Source organism: Buteo buteo, chromosome 16 (genome assembly GCF_964188355.1).
Source record: "Buteo buteo chromosome 16, bButBut1.hap1.1, whole genome shotgun sequence".
In the NCBI taxonomy this organism is placed as follows: Eukaryota; Metazoa; Chordata; class Aves; order Accipitriformes; family Accipitridae; genus Buteo; species Buteo buteo.
The window spans coordinates 3,448,543-3,471,123 of record NC_134186.1 but is presented as its reverse complement, the minus strand read 5'-3'; the positions used below and the strand labels follow the sequence as shown (position 1 = coordinate 3,471,123).

General features: G+C 61.1%; 2 protein-coding genes across 3 annotated transcripts; one reads left to right on the top strand and one right to left on the bottom strand.

Annotated features, from left to right (window-relative positions):
- MFSD2A (MFSD2 lysolipid transporter A, lysophospholipid) lies at positions 1-10,319 on the bottom strand. The gene is made up of 14 exons (XM_075047389.1): positions 10,194-10,319; positions 9,936-10,058; positions 9,154-9,278; positions 5,523-5,646; positions 5,312-5,390; positions 4,558-4,730; positions 4,358-4,448; positions 3,608-3,729; positions 3,209-3,292; positions 2,202-2,285; positions 1,752-1,864; positions 1,397-1,540; positions 1,024-1,200; positions 1-656 (listed from the first exon to the last, which is right to left on the bottom strand). Exons 1-14 carry the CDS (start codon positions 10,269-10,271, stop codon positions 599-601), a joined length of 1,575 nt encoding a protein of 524 aa, XP_074903490.1. The 5' UTR covers positions 10,272-10,319; the 3' UTR covers positions 1-598.
- MYCL (MYCL proto-oncogene, bHLH transcription factor) lies at positions 9,286-22,341 on the top strand. Of its 2 annotated transcripts, none has more exons than XM_075047390.1 (3): positions 9,286-9,995; positions 17,532-18,039; positions 20,508-22,341. In XM_075047390.1, the coding sequence occupies exons 2-3, from the start codon at positions 17,538-17,540 to the stop codon at positions 21,065-21,067; spliced, it is 1,062 nt and encodes a 353-aa protein (XP_074903491.1). In that variant the 5' UTR covers positions 9,286-9,995; positions 17,532-17,537; the 3' UTR covers positions 21,068-22,341. The 2 variants fall into 2 exon arrangements, with proteins under 2 accessions (XP_074903491.1, XP_074903493.1); XM_075047392.1 differs by lacking the exon at positions 9,286-9,995 and adding an exon at positions 17,344-17,378.
- The last annotated feature ends 240 nt before the right edge of the window (positions 22,342-22,581 follow it).

Below are 22,581 nucleotides of genomic sequence, written 5' to 3'. Positions count from 1 at the left end.
TGACTTCTCCCGCTTTTATGTAAATTAATATTAATAGCTCCTCAAGTTTGGTTTCTGTACAGATATATACAAATAGGAAATAGTTTCATATTTACATCATTAAGTTAATTAGGCTCTATAAAAAAAGAACAGCTTTCCACATTAGTGTCATATGTACAGACAGCAGAGGTGAGCTCACGTCCTTGCCGCGGTCACATTGACAGTGTAATGTACACTAACCATTACCCCCGGTCCCACAGGCAATCAGCCCCGCACAGGCCAGGCACAGATGGGCAGCGGGCACGAGTGTTACGAGCAAAAGGATCCCGCTTTGGGCTTTTTGCTCTCCAGGACCCGGCAGGAAATAGCATTTGTTTCTCATGAGGCACACAGGTACCACAGCGTCAATTCGTGTAATGTACACTACCAGCGCTCTGTGGGTCCCATGGAAGGCACAAGACTGGCACAGATCTCACGTTCGAGTCGGTAGATGCTCCGCACGGCTTCTCCCAGGCGCTCCTTGACAGTGCACTTCTACAGCAGCACGAGGCTGGTCCAGTCCTGGAGGGGCTGAGTCCTTCGGAGAGCCCCAGTGTGAGCAGACGGACCCAGCCCGGGGTCACACGATGCTGGCCAGTTCTGTGTTGTCCGACTCTGAGCTGCTGTTGCTCTCCTCCCTGGGAGCAAAGGGTTGGGGAGAAGGCAGGGAGTGAGCCATGGAGCAAGGCTTGCCTCCGAGCAGACCTGTGCCTTGGAGCCGCCGAAGGGCTCAAGAGGGATGGCACCACCTTGCGCAGTGCCCAAATGAGTTTTCTTTGGCAACTGGGGCGGCTTCTCTGTTGATCTCAAACACTTTACGCCATCTCTTTGGAAGCTGGGATTGGGAAAACAAGCCAGCCCTTCCTCACCCCACCACCCACGGGGCTTGGAGGATTCCTGGACAAGTCACAGTGTGTCCCAACCTGTCTGGGCCTGATCCTGCCCCCACACACCCTGCTGGCACACCGTGTGCTTCCTACCTCTGTAGCACAAGCTGACACTCACCTTAAGTCCTGCAGGGCTTTCTTGTTTTTCCTCCGCTTCTCCTCATCGATGGGGTATAGCTTGAACAGGAACAGCCCCAGCAGGATCAGCGCCACCGGCACAGCCGACACCAGCATCTTCAGGGTGAAGTTCACATCGTTGGGCTGGGAGCAGCCCCGGGTCTGGTACCCTGCAAAGCTGTGGACAGAAAGGGACCTTCAGGCAAAGGAGTTTCTAGGAGGCAAACCTGTCCCTGCGGGGAGAGGTTCGTGGACCCACAGCTGGATTTAGACCCCACACCTCCCTCTCAGTCCTTGGGAAGCAGAGATGCCTGGATGCGGAGGCATCAGGCTGGCCTCCCTCTCTCCTCCTCAGCTCCCACGCAAAAACTCACTCTAAGCTGAGTGTGGAGATGCCCAGGGAGACCCCAGAGGTGAACTTGGTGAAGAAGACATAGAAGGAGAAGAAGATGGCTTCATGGCCATGGGAGTTGGGGTGCTGCAGCTTGAAGTCATCTATGACGTCTGGGAGCATGGACCTGCGTGGAGAGCGGGATGGTGAACACTAGGACTGAGCCAACAAAGCATGTCCTCTCCCTGCTGAGAGGATTTCCCTTCAAGGGCCCCATCTTGGGCTGAAAACATCGCAAAAAGGCCTCCCAAGGATTTCTAACCACTCCAGCGGGCCCTGGAAACACCTTGCCCAGCTCTCGGGGTGCAGTGCTGAGAGCACCAGGACCTCACACTCACCAGGGCAGGAGGAAGGCAGCGGCAACGCTGATCCCAGCTGCAATGGCCACGATGTAGGTGATGATGAGGTTACTGTCCAGGACAACCACCATGATTAGGAATGGGATGGCAGACTGGATAGGGGACAGAAACCAGGTTGTGTCAGCAGTGCCTGACCCAGACTCCTTGGCCTTTCCCCTTCCCTCCTGTGCATGCCAGCCCTCCAACCACAGGGATGGCCAGGGAAGCAGCAGTGCAGCCTTCCTCCCAGAGCCCCGCAGCAGCCATTTCTGCTGGCCTTGGCCACATCCATGACAGCACAAATAGCAGGATGAGGAACAGGCACCAAATCATCAGCAGCAGCCGCCCCTGCCCAGCTCCAGGTCCTCTCCAGGGGGGTGCAGCTCTGCTCATCCCATGTGGGAAACACCATCCTCACATGCGTCTCTGCGCTTGAGGGGACCCACTCACCGACATGCCCACGTAGACAGCCATCTTCTTCCCAAAGCGGGTAAGGAACCACTGCCAGAGGGGAATGGTCAAGGTGGCCGAAAGCTATAGGAAGAGAAGAGGGTCATGGTGTCACTTGCTGGTCAGGCTCTTCTCTGGGGGAAAAGCTCTTCCCAGCAAGAAGCAGCTCCTGGGCATGGCCTCCTCCATCACATTTCCAGCTTTTTCCAGCACCTCCGATTTCCACACACTCCCAGGGCTGGCACACAGCCACGCTGCCTGCTCCTGCCCTCATCCCATCCCTCGCCTGCCTCCACTCCCAGGAAGGAGAGCTTGTAATTGGAGCGGGTGTATGGGGCCACCTCCTTTCCCAGTGAAGAGCACGCTGGCACTCAGCACCACCAGCCTCAGGGCACCCATCAGGTGCCAGCACACCTGCCCCAACAAGGGGAGGACCAGACTTGATCCTCAGTGCCGGGAAAGGACCTGAACTTGTCACTGCTGCCCGCACACGGCATGGCCGAGAGCCAGGCTCTGTGGGAACCTTGGCACCTTGGACCTCTCCACCCCATTGAGCAGAAAGGGTGGGAAGGGCTCCCAGGGATAAGGCAAGCTGGAAAGGGCTCTCAAGGAGCTGTTTTGCTCCATCTTCCTGGCAGTAAACACTGAGATCTTTTTCTCGAGGCGGGGGGGAAGGGAGATAGTGGCAGGATTTGGACAAAAGGCCCCCACGGCTCCTGGTCTCCCCCATCTCTGGCTGCCTTCGCACAGGAACAAAGGCCTTGCTGTTCCTGCCAACCCGCCTGGCCTTTGCAGGACATTTGGCAGCTCCTTCTCCCCCCCCTCCTCCCAGGGGACCTTCGGTCACTGTCCCCACGGCAGACCATCGCAGCCCCACAGTCTCCCTTCCCCTCAGCCCACAGAGAACCCATCCCACGCCAGCTCCTGGGGAGGACCCACAGGATCCCACAGCAAGCATCCCACCGCAGTCCCGGCCCCGAGGGGCTCCAGGACAGGGCTATACGCACCATGATGGCCAGGAGGATGTTCTGGAACTCATTGCGGAAGCCCAGGGTGTAGGTGCAGAAGAGGGCAAAGTTACCCTCCAGCAGCTGCAGAGGAGGCAAACAGTGGTTAGGGGGGCGGACAGACACCCCAGCCACGCTGGAGGGATGTGTTCCTCCTCGCAAGGCTGCACCCAAAGCATAAGCAGGGAAAGAAAGCAGCCATTCACCGACCCATCCGAGGGCACGAGGCCACATCCTTCCTCTCTGCCTGGGGCAGCTCCGGCTCATTGAGCTGCCACCTCACATGCTCCCAGCCTGCTGGGATCCTCTTTGGGCCCTACGCTGCTTGTCCCCCAGCCATCTCCAAGCTGTGCTGCTGCCGTTCCCTCTCCCCAGTCCTTCAAGCCCGGCTGTGCTTACCATGAAGGCTAGCGAGGTGAAGAGGAAGCCGGCGATGAGTTTGATGTAGGCACCGTGGTTCATCACCAGCTTCAGCCCCTGGAAGAAGGAGACAGGCTCATCCGACTGGAGCTCAGAGGACTCTAGGGAGCAGAGCAAATCAGCCCATTGTTAGACCCGCTGAAACAGCACCCTTGGGTGCAAGGGGTGCAGTGCCTCACGCCTGCTGCTGAGCACCCTGCACAAGCCCCTGCCCACCTACAGCATCCCACCTCAAAGGAGTGAGGGTAATGCCTGCAGGGACATCCCTGCCCTCATGCAGGGGTCCCTCAGCCCCACGGAGGGGAGAGGATGGCCTGGTAGATTCACCCAGGATAAGCAGAGCTGGTCGCAAAGCAGAGAGGGAAGGACGGGAACTACTGGACTTTGGATATCACCTCACCCCGGGATGCCCTAGCTGGCACTAGCAACCTTGGCCAGCCAAAACTGTGCAAGATAACATTTATCTCTGACAGTGCAGAGCAGAGAGCTAAGTCCTCAGGGCTGTGCTGTAACGTACCCTGGAGATGCTCTGGCCTCCTGCCCACAGTGCTGCCTTTCTGCAGCACCTTCCCCATGTCCCTATACCCAGACCTCAGCTCTACTTGCCCCTCTCTGGGGCTTGACCCACGATTGAGGGCCCAAGAGCTCAGCCAGGGTCCTGGGAAGCCCCTGGCAGGAGCTACGACATTTCCACGAGATCGGAGTATTCCAGCATGTCTCAAGCCTCACCTCTCTTCTCCCGCACGCCCACCGACAGGATCACGGCGCAGAGAATATAGAGTCCCCCGATGACCCCCGCAGCAATCATGTAGGCATTTCTCTGTGCAAGGGAGGGGAGTGATGAGGGAGGGGGCTCATCCCAGGAGCCAGCCTGATCAAAAAGGCAAGGAGAGTGGGACAGGGGCTGCCAGCAGGTCCCCCTGGCTTACCGTGTCTGTGAGTGACCCAGTGTCATGGGTCATGTTTAGCTCCTCCATGGCCACCGAGGAGTTGGTCTTGCCGATGAAGATGGGGCTCTCGATGCAGGGAGTAACCACCTTGCCCACAATCTGGCCCTGGATGGCAGTGCCCAGCACAGTGCCCAGCACTTCCACCGTCATGCCTGGAGGGAGAGGCCAGCGAGACTGAGCACAGCCCTTGGGCACCCAGGGCATGGGTGCAAAACCCTTCTCCACAGCAGAGCCTCCCCAGCTGCTATTCATTCCCCTTCACCAGGAGAAATGAGCCAGCTCAGCTCTCCTACAGCTCCCTCCAAATCACCAAGAGGTAAAGCCACAGGGAAAGAGAGTGTCTGCTGGGGAAACTGAGGCAGGGAGAGAGGCCAAGACTTGGTCATGCTGCTCCCGCTGCTGTGTGACAGAGCAGAAGGAAAGACGCAGGAGCTCAGATCCCCCATCATCTGCTCCAGGCACTTGGCTGTAACAGGGACCACCTCCCCATCAGCCCAGCTCTTGCTGGATTAGACAAGGATGTCTGCTGGAGGAGCCGGAGAAGAGGAATGAGAAGAGCTTGACCAGCTGCAATTCAAGCCCTGAACAATGTTCACCACACACCATGCTTGGGGATGCCAAGCCTTTTCAGCAAGGCATCTGGAGGAGGATCATGCTCCAGCAAGAGCTGCAGCAAGAGCTGAGCACTGGCTGCCCCCCGTCCACGTCAAAGAAGGGAAGGAAATACTCTTACGGTAGGCAGTGGCCGAGTCCCGCTCACTCTGCTCCCTGCTGATGAACATGGTCAGCGCTGAGTAGGGCACGTGGAAGCACTGCAACGGCACGAGGGGAATTGGCTCAGGGATGGGAACCTGCCCCTCTGCATAGCTCAGCGAGGTAAAGGCAGGGATTTGTCCTCTTCATCCCTCACCCACCAGCCCTGGTGTGTGCAGAGCCCAACTCACCGTCACAAGGGTCTGGAAGATGCAGTAGAAGACGAGGTACCACATCACTTGGCCTCTGGAGATGTCCGGCACAAACCAGATGAGGAAGTAGGAGATGACGGCAAATGGGGTGGAGAAGATGATCCTTTGGGAAGACACAGTGTTAGCCTCACAAGCACACAGCGCCTGGGTAACCCCACCAGCCCAGCTCTCCCTGCTGCCACAAGTCCAGTGGGCTTCAGGCATCTGATTTTGAGGACTCCTGAGCTGCCCCAGGGGTGGCCCACCCTGCTCCAACACTTGGACAAGAGGTGGTTGCCACAGGGGTGATTCAGACCACTGGGCTGAAGGCAGCAGCGCAGGTCTTACAGGATGGGAAATGGAAGAGCTGACTCAGACTTCCAGAGAAGAGCTTTATTTGCAAAAACAGACATCCCTACTTTGGTGGAAGTGATTGACCTGCTCCTGCCTTTGGCTTCCATCCCTGGCCCCAACCTGTCCCCCAGGCAGCACTGCTGTGTGTTCAGCAGTGTGTAATCACCTCCCTCATCCTGGCAAGGGCTGGGGACCAGCCAGGTAGCACAGCCAAGCAGCTCAGCAGCCAAATGCCTCTCACCAGCTTGGCTTTGCTGCCAGCCCCCCCTCCAAGCCCTGGTCCTGGGGTCACCTCCATTTTACTGGCAGGGATGGGGCAAACCACCAGCCAGCGGCAGGCTGGCTCCTTCTTCCACCCCTGCCCCCAGAGCTGTGGGCACAGGGACACAGGATGCAAAGCGCAACAGAGGATCAGAGGGAATTGCTCAAGCGCTGGGCCTTGGCAGCAGTCCCAGCAGGACTGGCCGGTGAGGGTGATCACAGCGGGAAGCCACCCAGAGCATCTCTCTGCTTCATCCAGCGCATCTCATAACCCTTCTCCTGCTACAACCCAGACAGGGAACAGCTCTACCCTGCACCAGCAGTCCAAAGACACCACGAGTACCCGGGTCCCCCATCACTTGGGAAGGCACAGGAGGAATTCCTCCTCCTGGAGGGACGCAAGCCAGGTATTAAGGTTATTTCCACATCTGTTTAGGAGACTGATTTTGCCTGGGGATTTGCAAGCACCCTGCAGTCCACAAACTACTGGACAAGGGCTGCATCCTGGAACGAAGCCACCAGAACCGGACATGGGACACAGCCACACGTGGTCAGCCCTGGCCCTCCGCTGCTCTGCTGCCAGGGTACAGCGAAATCTTTCCGTCCGGGCTGACGTACAGGACGCAAAGTTTAAATTTAAAGTTGGGGGGGATGGGGGGAGGAGAACGAGAAACCAAATCTCCATGGACGGAGAGCCGGCAGAGGCATTGCACAGGACCCAACACATGCACATTTTTCCATGAGCACGTCACCCAGCAAGGGGGAGGAAAGGGGCGAGCCAGCTCCAGCCACTCCTCTCCCGCGCGCTTATCGCCACATGCATACGTGGAGCCAAGGGAAATTTTAAATGAGTCACGGCAGCCGCGCGGCGGGAACCACGTCACGCTCACGCCGGGTGCCAGCGTGTTGCGCGTCAGATGCGGCAATCCCCCGCGGGCCCACCCTGGCACCGGGACCGGGGTGCTGAGCCCCGGCCAAGGCTGACCCACAGCTCCTGGCAATGGCAGAGAAGTGACTGAGAGTTACCCCTGACCGAGGCCGAGGTGATTAAGACGCTCTCGCTCTCGGAGGAGGCCGCCGCCGTGACGCGCTCGCCCGCTCATTGGCCGCGGCGCGATGGTGTGTTCCTTTGTGCCATGGCTTGCACACCCCTTCCCAGCCCGGCGGTTAACTGTTTGCAAACGGCTGCTGCCCCGGAGAAGGAAGGTCAAAGCTGGGGCTCTTCAGTCACCAATACATCAAGGAAAAGTTTAGTCACCGGAAAGTCTGGGATGATCAAAGAAATGGGGATCTGCTCAGGGCTGGGGACAGAGTGGGGTCGCTGAGGCTGGGGGGAGAGGAGGAGGCAGCCGGTGGATGAGCTGCTGGGACAAAATGTGCCCAAAAAGTGTTTCAGAAAGAAAGAACTGAAAGGGTGACGGCACTCAGGGAAGGTTTCCTCTCCCGAGGAGCCGGAGCAGCCCCAAGCTTTGAGCTAGAGCCGAGCTAGAACTGCCGGCAGCCGGCTGGGACTTGGCCTTGCAGATTAGACACTTCAGAGCCCAGCAGAAACTTTGGGCAATAAACCCTCGCACACAGGGGAGTTACACAGAGTCACCTCACGGGTGCTGAGGGTTGGGGTCAGGCAGCAGCCTCGGAGATCACCCCACAATGCCTGCAGCTCCTGGCTTTGCACACAGGGAAACTGAGGCAGCAACAAGCAGCTCTGCAGCCACACCAGCCTGGGGCTGAGCAGCCCACACACAGGCGACGAACCCCGAGTTCAGGAGGTTTAAACTCAACTCAACTCCATCCAAATTGGACTCGGCGGGTTGCCTTTGAGCCATGTACAATAGCGGCAAGCTCCTCGCAGCCGGCTGCCCCAGCACAAGTCGAAAGCTCTGGCTAATTTTAACGAAGCAGGAGCCCTTTGGAGGAATGCAGCTGCTTCAATCCCCCCACCCTGCCTCGAAGATGCAAAATTACAGAGATCGGAGCCGTGGTGACCATCCGAGCACACGGCTCTCCCGCGCAGCCCTGCCTGCACGCCCAGGCGGCTCCGCGCAGGCAGCCCTGCTCTAATCTCCAGACCCCAGACCCTGCCACATGTGCGGCTGTAGAAAAACTATTTCAGGCCATGCGTGGAGCCTGGCTTTAACAACAGCCGACTGCCACTGCCCAGAGCTATTCCAGGAAAGGCCGGAAGCAGAGGGTATAATCTGCGGGGGAAAGGACGGCATCCCTCTAATTCCACTCCCCCCCATGCCCACCCTCTCGGCTGCATTGTATTTCAGCAATCCCGCAAGCTCCCAGGATGTGGGTTATTTTAGCACCACGACATGCCACCATGTCCGCACTTAGGCATTAGCACGCTGCAACGCCCCGTGTCCCGCACAGGGCCAGGTGTTTACGGATGTCCTAACTCTGCCCTGGGTGCAGGCATTGAGCCCTTTGGGGCTCTGCAAACCCCGTCCCATCTCCTCCAACTCCCTTCTGCACCCCTTCGCTCAGCACCCTGCTCCCAAGGGCAGCAGGAGCGCCCGCACGCAGACACCCAGATCCATGACAGCTGTTTTCCTGCCAGAAGAGCATCCTCGTGACTGTCAGCCGGCACCCCACCACCGCGCATCAACTGCGCACACCCCCGTCCCTCCTCCCTATGGGTGTGATGCCACCTGCTCTGCTGGCAACGTGGCCCTGCCACCGGCCAGGGCTTAGCAAACGCCACAGGAACAAAGTCCGGCATGGGAGCAGCTCTCAGGGAGGCTGGAGCTGCTGCAGGTGCAGTGACATGGAGGACAGCCAGGACCACCTCATGCAGGGACGGTTTGGAACCAGTCAGAGTAACAGGCACAGACATGAAGTCCCAGCTGCTGGCAGCACCTTGGGCTTTTTGGAGAACTTGGCATCTCATCTGGGTGAGATAGAGCATCAGCACATCCTGCACTGCAAACCTCATGCCAATGGAGACCCAAAGCTGACTGGGAGCGCTGTGACACATCAGGCAGGGATGCGGGGTGCTACAGGCGGCTCTTACCAGGGCATCAGGCGGCCAAAGCGGGTCCATGATGTTTTGCTGATGAAGAAGCCCACCATGGGGTCTGTGACGGCATCCCAGGCTCGCCCCACAAACAGGATGATGGAGGCGTAGAAAGGGTCCAGCTGCCAGGAGAAGATCTTGTGTCAGGACATGCAAACCCCGGTGCCCCTGGCTGCCCTTCCCGAGCTCCTCAAGACCTTCCCAACTGTACTGTGGCCCTGTCACCATTTGGGAGCAGTGGACCAGTCCATCAGCCTCTCCCCTTCGTTCAGTGGGATTTGGGGCACGGTGATCCAGTCCCTCCCGGTGATGCCCCACCATGCTCTTTCCACACTAAACTCCCACACCTCGGCGTGGAGCTCCCCAAAACCCACTCTGCAGCCAGCACAAGGGTGCCCCACGGGCACTTCTCCCCGTGCCTTCCCTCCCTATTTCACACCGACTCAAAACACTGTGGGTTCGCGGGACAGATCCCGCAGGACCGACACCGCCGGCCCGTTTTTATCACCTGGGTAGCCCGAGGCACGGAGCAGCCGCACGGCTCCACGCATGGACCCAGCCCGGTGGAAACCCGCGACCCTTGGACCCACGCAGGACCGCGACTCCTGCGTGACTGATACCCCCCCCCCCTTCCCCATAGGAGGTACACCGCTTCCAGCGGGGATCGGGGCACTGGCAAGCCCCGGGCGCGCCCGCCCACCGGGCAAAACGGCACCGGGGACCCCCCCGCTCCCGGGTCCCGGTCTCGCCCCCCCCCCCCGCCCGGTTCCCGGCCATACCTGCGCCACGTCCAGGAGGTAGATCTGAAGAAAGAAGCCGAGCGCACAGCCCGTGATCTGGTAAGGAGCCCCCCCGACGGCGTAGCACAGCTTACTGCACACCGACAGCCGCTCCCGGTTCTCCTGCAACCGGACTCGGCGTTAGCCCCACCGGGAAGTTCCCCCCCCCCCCCCCCCCCGCCTCCTTCCTCCGCGACCCGATATCCCCCCTCCACCCCCTCCCCTTCCTTCGCCGGAGAAGCCGGTCCCGGAGCTCACCCTGCGGCGGGGCTGGCGGCAGGCGGCCGGCAGGAGCCCCCCGGGCCGGGCCCGCTCGGCGCCGCCGCCCCCGGCCATGCCGTGCGCGATGAATGGGACCGCGCCGCCGCCCGCGCGGGCCCTTGTACCGGCAGAACCCCGCCCCGGGAGGGGCCCGCCCGACCCGCTCCCCGCCCCCCGGCCAGCGGCCTCCTCCTCCTCCTCTTCCTCCTCCTCCTTCTCCTCCTCCTGCCCCGGCTCTTCGTCCAGCCCCCGGCCGCTTCCCTCCGTCCTCCCACCCGCTCCGGCCCCATCCTTCCTCCATCCTTCATCCCTCCATTCTCCCATCCCTCACTCCCTCCCCCCATCCCTTCCCTCCATCCCAGCCCTTCCCTTTCTGCATCCCGTCCCTCCATCCCAGCCCTTCCCTTTCTGCATCCCGTCCCTCCATCCCAGCCCTTCCCTTTCTGCATCCCGTCCCTCCATCCCAGCCCTTCCCTTTCTGCATCCCTTCCCTCCATCCCAGCCCTTCCCTTTCTGCATCCCTTCCCTCCATCCCAGCCCTTCCCTTTCTGCATCCCGTCCCTCCATCCTCCCCCCCCCCCACCAGGTGCCCCCATCGGTGGCAGAGGCCGAGCGAACGCTGCGTTGCCCTACGAAGGGTCAGGGCTGCGAAAGGCGCCGTCACCCTCCCTCTCCCATGGGTTCCCAGTGGCACCAGCCAGTGAGGCCTGGGGACTGGAGACCCTCAATGCCAGCCCCAGCGTGGCCCCACTCTTAACCCCCTCCATGTGGGCCCAAAGTGAAGCAGGACCCCCCACCCCCAGCATTGGCGCCCGTGCTCCCTGACTGCTGCACAACAGCTTTGGTGGGTGACGGTGGCTCCCAGGCCCCAGCACCTCTCCCTGGGCCACCTGCGGTGTCCCTTGTGCCAGACGGCCATGTGGACATCAAGCCCAGCACCTCTCGGCTGTGCTGGGTGCCATTTGCCCGCCAGCGGGCACACGTACGCCCGTGCCGGTTCCGTGTCACCACAGCGACAGCCACCAACTCCGCTCAGCTCAGGCCACCAGGGTTCAAAGATCACCCTGAGATGCGCCATGAGATGGGGCTGCACAGCAGGGCTGAGCCAGCGTGGCATCCAGTGCCATCACCTGATTGCCACTTGGAGCTGGACTTGGAGCTGCCCTTACTTGGGGACAGGGACGGGCAGGCAGGACAGGCAGCTGGCACTGAGCAGGGACCTGGGATACAGCAGAACCCAAGCGGGTGCTGGGGACGAGCGGGGCGGGTGGCCCCTGGCATGGAGCGGTGGCACAGCAGCTTCCAGCACTCCTTGGTTTCTGGAACGCTGAGCTGGTGTCACTGTTGACTCAAGGTGTCTGTCCCCTCACACGTGTGCAGCAAGTTCCCCCGGTGCTGCCACACGTCACAGCCCTGCGCCCGGCCACGTTGGGCTCAGGGATGCCACCTGCCAGGGACGGGGACCTGTGCGAGGCTTCAGGCTGTCCAAATTTGTTCGGTGACACAAAATACCTTGAAGCAAGACAGGAACAAGGTGTGTGGGCGATGCCACTTGCCCGGCCAGTTTGGCAGAGATCTGCCTCGGGCTCCTCACCCTGCTGTGCCATGCTGGCTCGGGTTCATCTGGCACCGGGCAGCCCCAGGACAGAAATCCTGGTACGAGCTGGAAGCCTCCCAGGTCCCCCAGGAGAAAGGAGCCTCGTATCGGGGATGGGTTTGTGCCTACGTCTGCTGGCACACATGTGTAATGAATTAGATGGGCTCTGCTCTCCCTGAGCTTCAGAGCTCAGGCGATGGGGACGAGCGTCATCACCCTGCACTGCAGTGAGCAGCACGAACGGTTTAAGGGGTCTCGGTTTTGGGGTCTGTGCTGCCTCCTGTGCTGGATGGTTGAGAGAAGTGTGTAGCCATGGTGTGAGGCTGCAGCCAGCTCGCTGCTGGCTCTGGGTGCTGGCGTGGAGCGGAGGGCCCTGGACACCTTCTTGCTGGGGATGACCATGTCCCTGGGCAGCATCGATGCAGCCACTGGGGACATCCATGTGAATTCGTGTCCATGCCTGAGCCTGGTCCTGCACCACCACAAAAGCAGAAATTTGGGTATCCCAAAGTTCTCTGCTCCCCCAAAACACGTAACCAGGGATCTGCCGGGGAGGTGAGTTTGAGTCAACACCCTCCAGGCTCCGTGCAGGACCCCTGCTCCGTGCCTCAGTTTCCCTTTCCACAGAGAAGGCCTCTTGCGCAGGAGCAGAGGGGACTCCCATGGTGACACTTGCCCACCCTGGAGGGACCGGGCTCCCGAGGCAGGATAATCTTGTCCTCAGCCCCCCACTGTGTTTGGCCCCAGCTCTATTGCTCTGCTCCCTTTGTCCCAGGGGCTCCTCAGCTCCTGATGCTTTTGGCATTCCTATCCTTGAGCAAAGCGCTGAGAAACTGCCTCCTGGGCAAACGCGGCTTTAGGGGAACAATGAGCCACCCTTTGTGTTGGAGATTGTGCAGAAAGACCACAGATAGGTGTAGCCCTGCCTTACATATGAAGTAGAAGAAGTAGAAAGAAAGACCAGGATTTCCCCGGATTAGGAGGATTTTCTCCCCCAAATCTGGTATTGCACAATTTCCGGTGGGGGATTTTAGACCTTCCTGCCAAGCAGATGTTCTGGGGGATCCTCACAGCAATAAATGAGCTGCCAAGGGCTGATCCTAGTGGGGATGTCAGTGCAGCAGCTCCTGCCAGGCTTGGCATCCCCAGGGACCCACATGTAGTTGGGGCTGGGCCACTCACAGGGTCACCCTTGGCACCAGGACCAACTCAGCGTGATGGTCTTGCAGGCAAGACCAGAGCTCAAATACCCTCTGATGGTGATGCTACCCCATCCTGGCCTCCACATCCCGGAGCTTGGGACACCATCCGGCTCCAGGTGTGACTCTTCAGGGGCTGGGACCCAAATGCTGGTCCTGCGGACCTGATTCAGCCCCAGGGACATGGTTCAGCCCTGGAGACAGGGATAGGGATGGGGGTTGCTCCAGTGGATGATGGCTCTGCCATCCTGCCTACCACCCACACGTCCCCGCTGTCACATATCCGGCACAGCCCCGAGCAGGAGCTGAGCAAGCGTGAGCACACCCGAAACCAGACAGCCCTGCCAGGCTGGGCCAGCCAGGACTGGGAGGACGGGTTTGGGGGCAAATGGCAGCGCGTTGGTCCCAAAGCTGTTGGGGGGCCATGGGCTGCGGGCCATCCTCGGTGTGACTCCCCAGCTTGGGGATAGTGCTGCCCGCACGCCGCAGAACTTCTCCAGGGCTCAGGGCATCTCCTGGCATCAGGCAGGGTTTGCTGGGGGCAAAATGTGTCTGGGGGGGGAAGCTGATGGTGCATTTACCTCCCCCTTCTCCGGACTTCACTGCCTGCTAAATTCAGAGCGGGTGGCTGCACCCCTGGGAAACCGGGGCCGGTGTGACCCCAGGGCTGTGAGCACCGTCCCCTACCCCGTATGTCTGGGCAGTATTTCGTGGTGCTCCCGTACCCCACACGGACTTGAGCAGGCGTTTTGCAAGGGCCCGGTCAGCCCCTGCGACCGCTGCCCGACAGCTTCACAGGGACAAAGGGGACACGCTGCACGGCAGCATGTGGCAGCCACCCTGTGCTGCCCACACCTCTCCCTGGGACCCTGGGGAGCATGTCACAAGGCTGAGGGGGACAAGACAGAACCGGGATGTGTTGGCATGGGGGGTCACAGCCTCTGCTGTCCCTGGGGATCCAGGAGCCCTGTGGGGACAGCAGGGTGGCTCAAAGGCTGCTGCCACAGCGGGATGGGGACAGCCAGAGGCAGAGGCCAGCTCAGGCTGCCCCCAGGACAACTGTCAGGGTCAGGGTGGCTGTCAACCGTGGGGAAACACTTTGGGGCTGGAGCTTCAAAGTCCAGCCCTGCTGTCAGTGGGGATCCAAAGGGCATGGAGGTCCCAGGAACTGCTTTGTGTCATGTGCCGGAGCGGTGCCAGCCGCCGGCCGGGCCACGGCAGCTCCCGCGGAGCTGTGCCAGCGCCGGGGGCATGTGCTCGGTGCTGGCTGTCAAGATGTGCCAGCACCCTGCGACTGGGGGGGGGCACGGCAAGGTGCTGGCCCGGCCCGTGGGCGGCCCCCCCAGTGGAGACGTGGTCCCTGGGGCAGTCACCCACCCACCCCTGTTTGCGCAGCCGGCGCGGGCGCTGGCAAGAGGCTCCCGGATCCTGTTTGCCAAGTGCCTGGAGAGACTGGGATGAAAGGGCTGTGCGGGCCCTCCAGCCCTCTCCAGCGGTGCTTTTGCACCTTCAAAGCATCTGGAGCCCCTTGAAGCTGGGTCAAGCTCCTGCCTCACCCTGGGAAAAGCCGGAGAGTTCCCCGAAGCCAGCAGGGAGGGGGAAGGAGACGTGGCCGAGAGCTATAAGTTGTAAGAGCCTTTGCTCCTGTGCCTGGGGATGTGTTGGGGTTGGAGCAGGTGGTCTGAGGCAGTGCCAGCTCTGTCCCCAATCCTGACCCTCCATCCCTGCTGTCCCTAATGGCACTGGGGCAGGATGAACATCTGCAGCCCCCACAGCAGCTCAGTCCCTGCCTTTAATGTTGACGGGGCAATTTGTTTCCTAAAGAGAGGAGTTCACCCATGCTTCCCAGGGAGGGCGAAGGGATGGGAGCAGGAGGAGCCTGGCTGGGGACACCCTGGGGACAAGCCTAGGGCTCCCAACCTGCCTGGGGACTGGGGCCAACGCTGAGACCCGAGCACGAAGGGACCATCAACCTGGGCTCCTTGGGACTGTGTGGGTCCTGGAGCTCCTGCCCCGGCCCCACAGGCATGTGGTGGGGGATTGCGATGCTCTGGGCGGCCCAGGAGGGCATGTAGGGTGCTGTAGCCATCGTGGAGACCCCAAGGGACCCTTGTGGCCCCAGCCCCAGCCCCAGTCCCACCACCCTGTGCTGACCCAGACGCACGAAGCTGGCAAAGCTTTTTGCAAGCTGAGCTGCACCCCGAGCCAGCAAGGAAAGGGCTGAAGCAGCCCTGGGGCACCCCACATGCTCGGGGACCCTGGAGGACAGCCACCAACCAGCCCAGCGTCCACTACCAACCCTTCTCCTCCGCCTCCCCCGTGCCCTCCGCCGACTTCGCAATGGGGAAACTGAGGCACGGAGCTGTGCGCAGCGGCCAGCGCCGTTCCCCCTCGGCCGTCCCCTAAGGGACCGCGGCTGCCCGGTGGGGTGTCCGTCCACTCCCCCCGTCCCGTCTCGTCTCCCCGTTGCCCCACGCACGGTGGTTCCCCCACGGGCCCCCCCCTTCCCATCCCAAATCCCAGCAGGTGGCGCCCTGCGCCCGCCGGTGGCGGCGGCCGGAGCCCGGGACCCGGGGGGGGAAACCGGGGGGGACCGGGGGGGGACCGGGGAAGGGCTGTACTGGGCAACGCTGGGATGTGCTGGTTCATGCGGGGCTGGGCTGATCCATGCTGGGCTGTGCTGGTCCATTCTGGGCTGCACTGGGCTGTGCTTTGCTGAGCTGGTCCATGCAGGATCATGCTGGGCTGTGCTGGGAAGAGCTGGACGGTATCGGGCTGGGTTGTGCTGGTTCATAAAGGACCATACAGGGCTCTGCAGGGCTCTGCTGGGCTAGGCTGCACTGGGCTGTGCTTTGCTGAGCTGTACTGGGCTGTGCTGGTCCATGCAGGATCATGCTGGACCGTGCTGGGCTGCACTGGGCTGTGCTGGTCCATGAAGGACCATAGAGGGCTATGCAGGGCTCGGCTGGGGTAGGCTGCACTGGGCTGTACTGGGCTATGCTGGTCTCTGGACTGGGGCAGATTGCTCCCTGCAGGGCTGGTGCTGCAGCCCGGGGACCCAGCCCCCAGCTCCCCCAGCTCCCAGCACCGCCAGCTGGGATAAATCTTGTCATCCCAACTGCACTGGGTGGCAAAAGGAGGGTGCTGGGGCTGAAGCGGGTTAGTGCACGCTGCTGGGGGGAATCTGCTCGTCCCGGGTGGACTTTGTAACGGCACGTGTGCGTGCGTAACGATGCCACGGTCATTAGCGTTCGAGGTGAAAACCTCGCTGTGTTTTCACAACATTTATTGCCCTTCCTAGAAGGACCTTGGTAGTGGAGAGCTGCAGCATCCCATTGCGCTCGCCTGGGTCCCGGAGGACACAGCATGTCTCTCCGGACCCCCAGGCTGGATGTGCCAGGTGCTGCATGGGCAAAGGCGAGTTTGGCCAGCAACGGTGGGCCAAAGTGCTGGTGGTGGGAGCTGTGCGTGCGAGAACAGCTCTGCTGTGCCCCAGTCTATCTCGGGATTCTCTCTGGCCTGTTGGTCCCAGCTTTACTGGCAGCTCCCAGTCCCACTGGATGGTGGTTTTGGGGGGGCAAAACTCCCAGCTGGACCTGCGAGGGCTGCGGTGGCACCTCTGTGGGAACACCCCGGGCAGGACACAAACGTTAAGTGACCCCACTGCTGCCCGGGGCTGGAGCCGCTCTCCTGCCCGTGTCCGCAGGGAACAGCCACGCAGCGGCGATGGGTGGCTGTGGCAGAGGGTGGTGGCAGTGTCCCGGCGCGGGTTTGGGAGCCCAAAGGGAAGTGGGGGGATACCCAGGCAGGAGGAGATGGACGCGAAAGGGCACCCAGGGGTGGTCTTTGGCAGTGGGTGATATCTGGCTGTGACACGTCCCCCACTTCCCCAGTTTGCTTTGCCATCGTGCTCAGCCCAACGTCCCCAGGCTGGTGGCACTGCTGTGCTGGGGTGTCCTCAGCCAAAATCTTCCTTGCAAGAGTCCCTCCTTAGCGCTTGCAGAGGCGGGGGGGGGTCCCCCAAACCCCATCCTTTCTGACGGGCTGGCATCAGGAGCTGGTGGGGCGATCTGGGAGGGGGCAGCGAGGGTCCCCCAGCCCAGCACACAGGGTGGCCACTGGCTAATAGCCCCGTTAGCATCCCCGTTAGCAGGACCGGGGAACCGGGGGGGGTGGGGGGGGGCGCGGCATCCTTCACACCGTGCCCCCCCAGGGAGGCGGGGGATAGGGCTTAGCCCCTCCCTCTATGCAAATCTCAGCCTGCGGATTGGCGGGCGGGCGGGGCCGGCCCCCGCAGACAGGCTATAAGTGCGGGGGGGGGGGAACAATGCACCCGCGGTCCCGGCTCGGTGGCTGGTGCCGCCGCGATCCGCAGCGCCGGGGGAGGTGGGTGCACCGGGGGGTTCCCCCCCTTTATCCATGGGGCTGGGGGTGCCCTTTTCCTGAGCGGGGCTGCGGATCGGGCGGGGGGGTGTCCCCCGTTTTCTTTCTGCTCCCCCCTCCCCCCCCCCCCATCCCCCGCCTTTGCCGCCCTCCCAGGCAGAGATGGAGTTTGACTCGTACCAACACTACTTCTACGACCACGATGCCCAGGAGGATTTCCATCGTTCCACGGCCCCCAGCGAGGATATCTGGAAGAAGTTCGAGCTGGTTCCCACTCCCCCCGTCTCCCCCCTGGGTATCCCCGGGGAGAAAGCCTGCTGCTCCGGGGCGGAGGGCTCCGGCTGGCTCTCCCGCTACTGCCTGGCCGGGGAAGAGCCGGAGTATCTCATAGGGACGGGAGAGATCTTCGGGAACCTGAGCGCTTTCATCCTCAAGGATTGTATGTGGAGTGGGTTTTCAGCCCGGGAGAGACTGGAGAAGGCGATGACAGAGAAACTTTCCACGGGCACGCAGAGGGCCACCCCACACAAACCTTCCTTCGCGCAGGATTTTGGGTTCAGCAGCTCGGTGAGCGAGTGCGTGGATCCCGCTGCCGTCTTCCTTTGCCCGTTGGCCGAGAGCAAGATCCCCGCATCTTCGGGATCCGAGGGCCAAAGCGATTCTGGTAAGGGATCCAAGCTCTCCGCCGTCCAGGTGCGGGCTGTCCCCGTCCCCTTCCCCTCCCCAGGCACCCTCCAACCTTGCTGAAACCCACGGGGAGCCCGGCGTGGAGAGGACACGCGTGTCCACACATGTGCGTGCCGGGAGGCTCCCAGCCAGGCAGAGCCTTTGTTGTGGCTCCAAGCGAGTCCCGGTCCCGGCCCCCGTGAACAAAGCGGGCTCGGCTGCTCCCCTTCCTGCGGGATTTCTGCTCGGGAAATCCCTACCCCTCACAGGAGGGTGCGTGGGGCTCCCCCCGACCGCTGCGTGGGTCTCTGGTGGTCCCTCTCCCTCGTCCCGACCCCACGGGAACCTCGCGGGTAGGTTGGTGAGGGGCAAGTTTGCAGCTCCGCGTGGAAAGTTTGGTTTGGGTTTTTTTTTTTGAGCTTTGTAGCGTGCTCTACTGCCGGCTCGTAACCTCGGCTGTTTCCCCAGCCCACCCGGGACGGGCTTTCCTCGGGACAAAAGGCAAAATATCCCCAGGGGCCGGCAGGTCGCGGAGCAGCGGCCGCGTCCCCCGAGGCGGTGGGACGGGCAGGAACATCCCGCATCAGCGGTGACTCGTCCCGGGACACCCCCGGGGTACCCCTGCTTGTCCCGCGTGGGGAGGGGGCTGCCTCTGAACCCCCCTCCCGCATCTCAGGCCATAACCGCCTCTTTTCAGTCTCTATTTACAAACATCCCGGGTCTCCCCCCCCACCCCCCCGGCCCCGTAGCCCCGGCGAGGTGGGGGGGGCCGTACGCTCTTTCCCTCTCTCCCACGGAAGGCGGGCTGACTCGGCTGCCGTGGAAACGCTGATAACGGCCCCGCGGTGCCTTGACCCCGTTAATAAATCTGCCGGTGGCAACGACCTGCGCCGGTGAGTCAGGGAGCGGGATGGGGACTTAATGCCATTAACAGCCCGGGGACGGTAAGCAGGTTGCGGGCGTTAAGAGGCTTAACCCAAATTGGGGGGGCCCGGTTGAAGGGTTGGGGGGGGGAGGTCGGAGGGGGTCCCGGTCCCGGTGGGGTCCCGGACTCGGTCCCGGTCCGGATCCGGCCGCGCCACGTGGGCGCCGAACAAAAAGCAACAGATTGCAAACAATGAGAGGGGCAGCGTTGATGGACAGGGCTAGGGACCAATGGGATGGTAAGGTAGCCGGCCGGCCCCGCCAGACAGCCAATAGGTGGCTCGGGTGGGCGGGACTCCGCGGTCCGACTTTTATTAATGAGCGCGGGTGGGGGGGGTGGGGGGTGCGTGTGTGTGTGTATATACACGTGGCTGAGACCGGTTGGGTTGTGACACTGGTGACCGCGGCCGTTGGCATGTATGAGGGCAGCCAGTGCCTCCCCCCCCCCCCCCCCAGTAGCTCCAGTAGCAGGGCGGCTTAAACTTGCTGGGCAGAGCCCCCAGAGCCTGGGGGGGGGGAATGTTGGGGGCCACAAGCAGGAGAGTGCCCTGAAGCCCCGCTCCTGCGGCCACCGCTGGCCCTGTCGCAGTAGGGGTGGGGGGCCAGGCCTCTGCCCGAGATGCCAGTGGGGGTCTGAGTGTCTCGGGGGACATTTAAGTGAGTGGCTGTATTTTCCCCCAAAGGCTAAGAAAAAAAGGTGGAAGCCCGTTCCTAAAGTGAGAGCGATCGTGGGGGTCTCTGGAACCAGGTCACCCCGCTGTCCCCAGGGGCCAGCTTTGTGCCACTGGGATTCACTGGGTGGGGACAAGCTGCGATGACAACAGACCGGGTGCTTTGGGTCCAGTTATGCTTTATTTATGTCTTGCTGCTCACACTCTGATAACCTCCCCCCACTGACTCTTGGGCTTGCGATGCCTTCGAGGTTCACCGAGTCCTTTGGAGGGACCCCTTCACCTCTCCCTCCCCCCCTGCACCATGGGGGATTGTCCCCTCTGTCCCCGGGGAGCCTGGGCTGAATGGGGTTTATCGCTTGTGAAAAGTAACAAGTCACCGAAGTGGGAAGCTGCAGCCAAGGGGAACAAAGGGCAGTTCTGCCCCCACGTCCCTCATTTACAATTCCAATGGGCCATGAAAGCGCCCGACCAGGATGAACTTTGGAGTAGGCTGTCCCAGGTCCCCAGCATCCTGCTCCTCATGTTCCCCCGGGCAGGTGGGTTTGGGTGTTTCTTAACTATGATCCTTTATCCTGGACACATGTTGCTCCTGGTGCAGAAGTGAGGTGAAAGTAAAGCTCTATCCCAATTTCAGGGGATGGGGCACATGAATGTGGAGGGAAAGCTCCTTCCTTTGCGATGGTATCGGAAAAGCACCTAAATCACATAATCCCTTCTGGAGGTCGCAGAGTGACTTTGCAGTGCATGAGCAAACTTCTGTGGGACAGCAGCGGGGAGATTGTCCAGGGGCTGTGGGGAGACCCAGCGGGGTGAAGAGGGATGACCAGGGGCTCCCAATTGATGGGGATTTTTTGTCTATTTTGAGCAGAAGGTGAAGAGATCGATGTGGTGACAGTGGAGAAGAGACAATCGCTCAGCCTGAGGAAGCCGGTCACCATCACGCTGCGTGCCGACCCCTTGGACCCCTGCATGAAACGCTTCCACATCTCCGTCCACCAGCAGCAACACAACTACGCTGCCCGCTCACCGCCGGATGCCTGTCCCCCACCGGAGCCACCCCAGCAGGCTGAGGACGAGCCACCAAGTGCCGCGGAGCCAGCCCCTGCCGTCACGCTGCCTGAGCCCAGCTTGCTGAAAGCCAGCAGCAGCCCCGGCTCCGACAGCGAGGACGTGGCCAAGAGGAAAAATCACAATTACCTGGAGCGCAAGCGGCGCAACGACCTGCGCTCGCGCTTCCTGGCCCTGCGGGACCAGGTGCCCGGGCTTGCCAGTTGCCCCAAGACGCCTAAAGTGGTGATCCTGAGCAAATCCTCTGAGTACCTGCAGTCGCTCATCAGTGCCGAGAGGAGGATGGCGGCCGAGAAGCGGCAGCTGCGGCTGCGGCAGACCCAGCTGCTGAAACGGATTGCTCACCTCAAGGGGCACTAGTGCCCAATGTGCCCCCCACCCCGGTCCCCACGACCCCCCTGGCTCCCTCTCAATTTGCACATTTTTTTAGTTGTTTTTTTTTCTTTTTGTTGTTGTTGTTTCTTGAACTGTTGGCCCCAGGGGGCTGGAGCATGTGGCGGTTGCTGCATGTGGGGTGGCTGCGGGAATGGGGCCACAGCAGGGCCCCCCCCCATGGTATCACCTGCTTGGGGCTGGCTTCTTGGCACCGGGTGTTGCAAGATTTCCCCTGTCCCCCTTGTGAAGCTTTCTGAAGTGACTGCTTCAATTTGCAGGCTCAACTCTATTCCCCCTTCCCTGGCAGCCCCTGCACCCCTCTCTGCCATCTGCTACTGACAGCATCACTGGGAGCTGCCCCTGGGCACCCATCTTGCCCTAAAAATCCCAAGTAACCATGGTCTGCTTCGGCTCAGGGAAGCAGGTAGAGGCAGACACAGAGAGCCCAGCACAGGGCTTGTCTCTGGACGGATCCCCATGGAGATGGCGACGGCAGGGTGTCTCTCTCACCAGGGTTAACAGCACCCCATGGGCAATCCCCTTGCTCGGCTGGACCGTACCTCACTTTCTTACCACTTCACGCAGTAGCTTGTCTTGGATTTTATGTTCTAGAAACTGCTGCTGTAACTGCGAGTCTTATACTGGAGGCTGTGTTTTTATACTGTATTTTTGTACCACTTTTTGAGAAGTATTGGTAAAGAGTTTGCTTTTTTTATATATATATAAAAACTTTTTTTTTTTGGAGGGGGGTTCCTGCTGCGGGGGAGGGCTCAGTCCTGCTGCACTTTAGGGAGATCAGGAAGGGGCTGGCTGAGTCCTCGCAGAGGCCGGTTCCCCCCTTGCAGCTCTCCAAACCACCCATTTGCAATAACAGGGGATTTTTCCCCTTTCCCACGCTTGTGACCCCCTTTCCCACCTTTGTGAGTGCCCCCTCACCAGCAGCCACTTAAAATCCCCAGTGAAGCTTTGGACTTTGCAGGGAGCCTGGCTGGAAGGGGCAAGTTGGGTGCATGGCGGGGGGGGGCTGTGCTGCCTTTGAGGCTTTCCCCTGCTTGTGCTGTCCTGCTGCCTAGCCTGCAGTGGGGTATGTGGGTAGCACAGTCCCCTGTCCCCTCCCCGGGGTGCTGGCAGGGGTGGCCCCGCAGGACAGCACCCTTGGATCCCCGCTGACCTGCTGAGAACCGTTAGAGTTAACACTGTGGTCGGATTTAGCACTTTCTTCATTACCTCACACTTCATAAATAAATAAGTTTGCAACAGCTTGGGTTGGCTTTTTCCATGCAGACGGCTGTGGGTTTCCATGCATCACACCACGATGCTCCTGGGGGGGCTGGCCTGGCTGCTGTGTTTTGGGGTGTCCTGGACACAAACAGAAATGAATATATTTTGCACCGGGGCTTGGCTGCCTTGCTGCCAGCAAGACTGAGCTCTTTGTCCTGACTTTCTCCCAGCGCTTGAAACAGAAGTGGTCACAGTAGTGGGGCCAGGGAAACAAATCA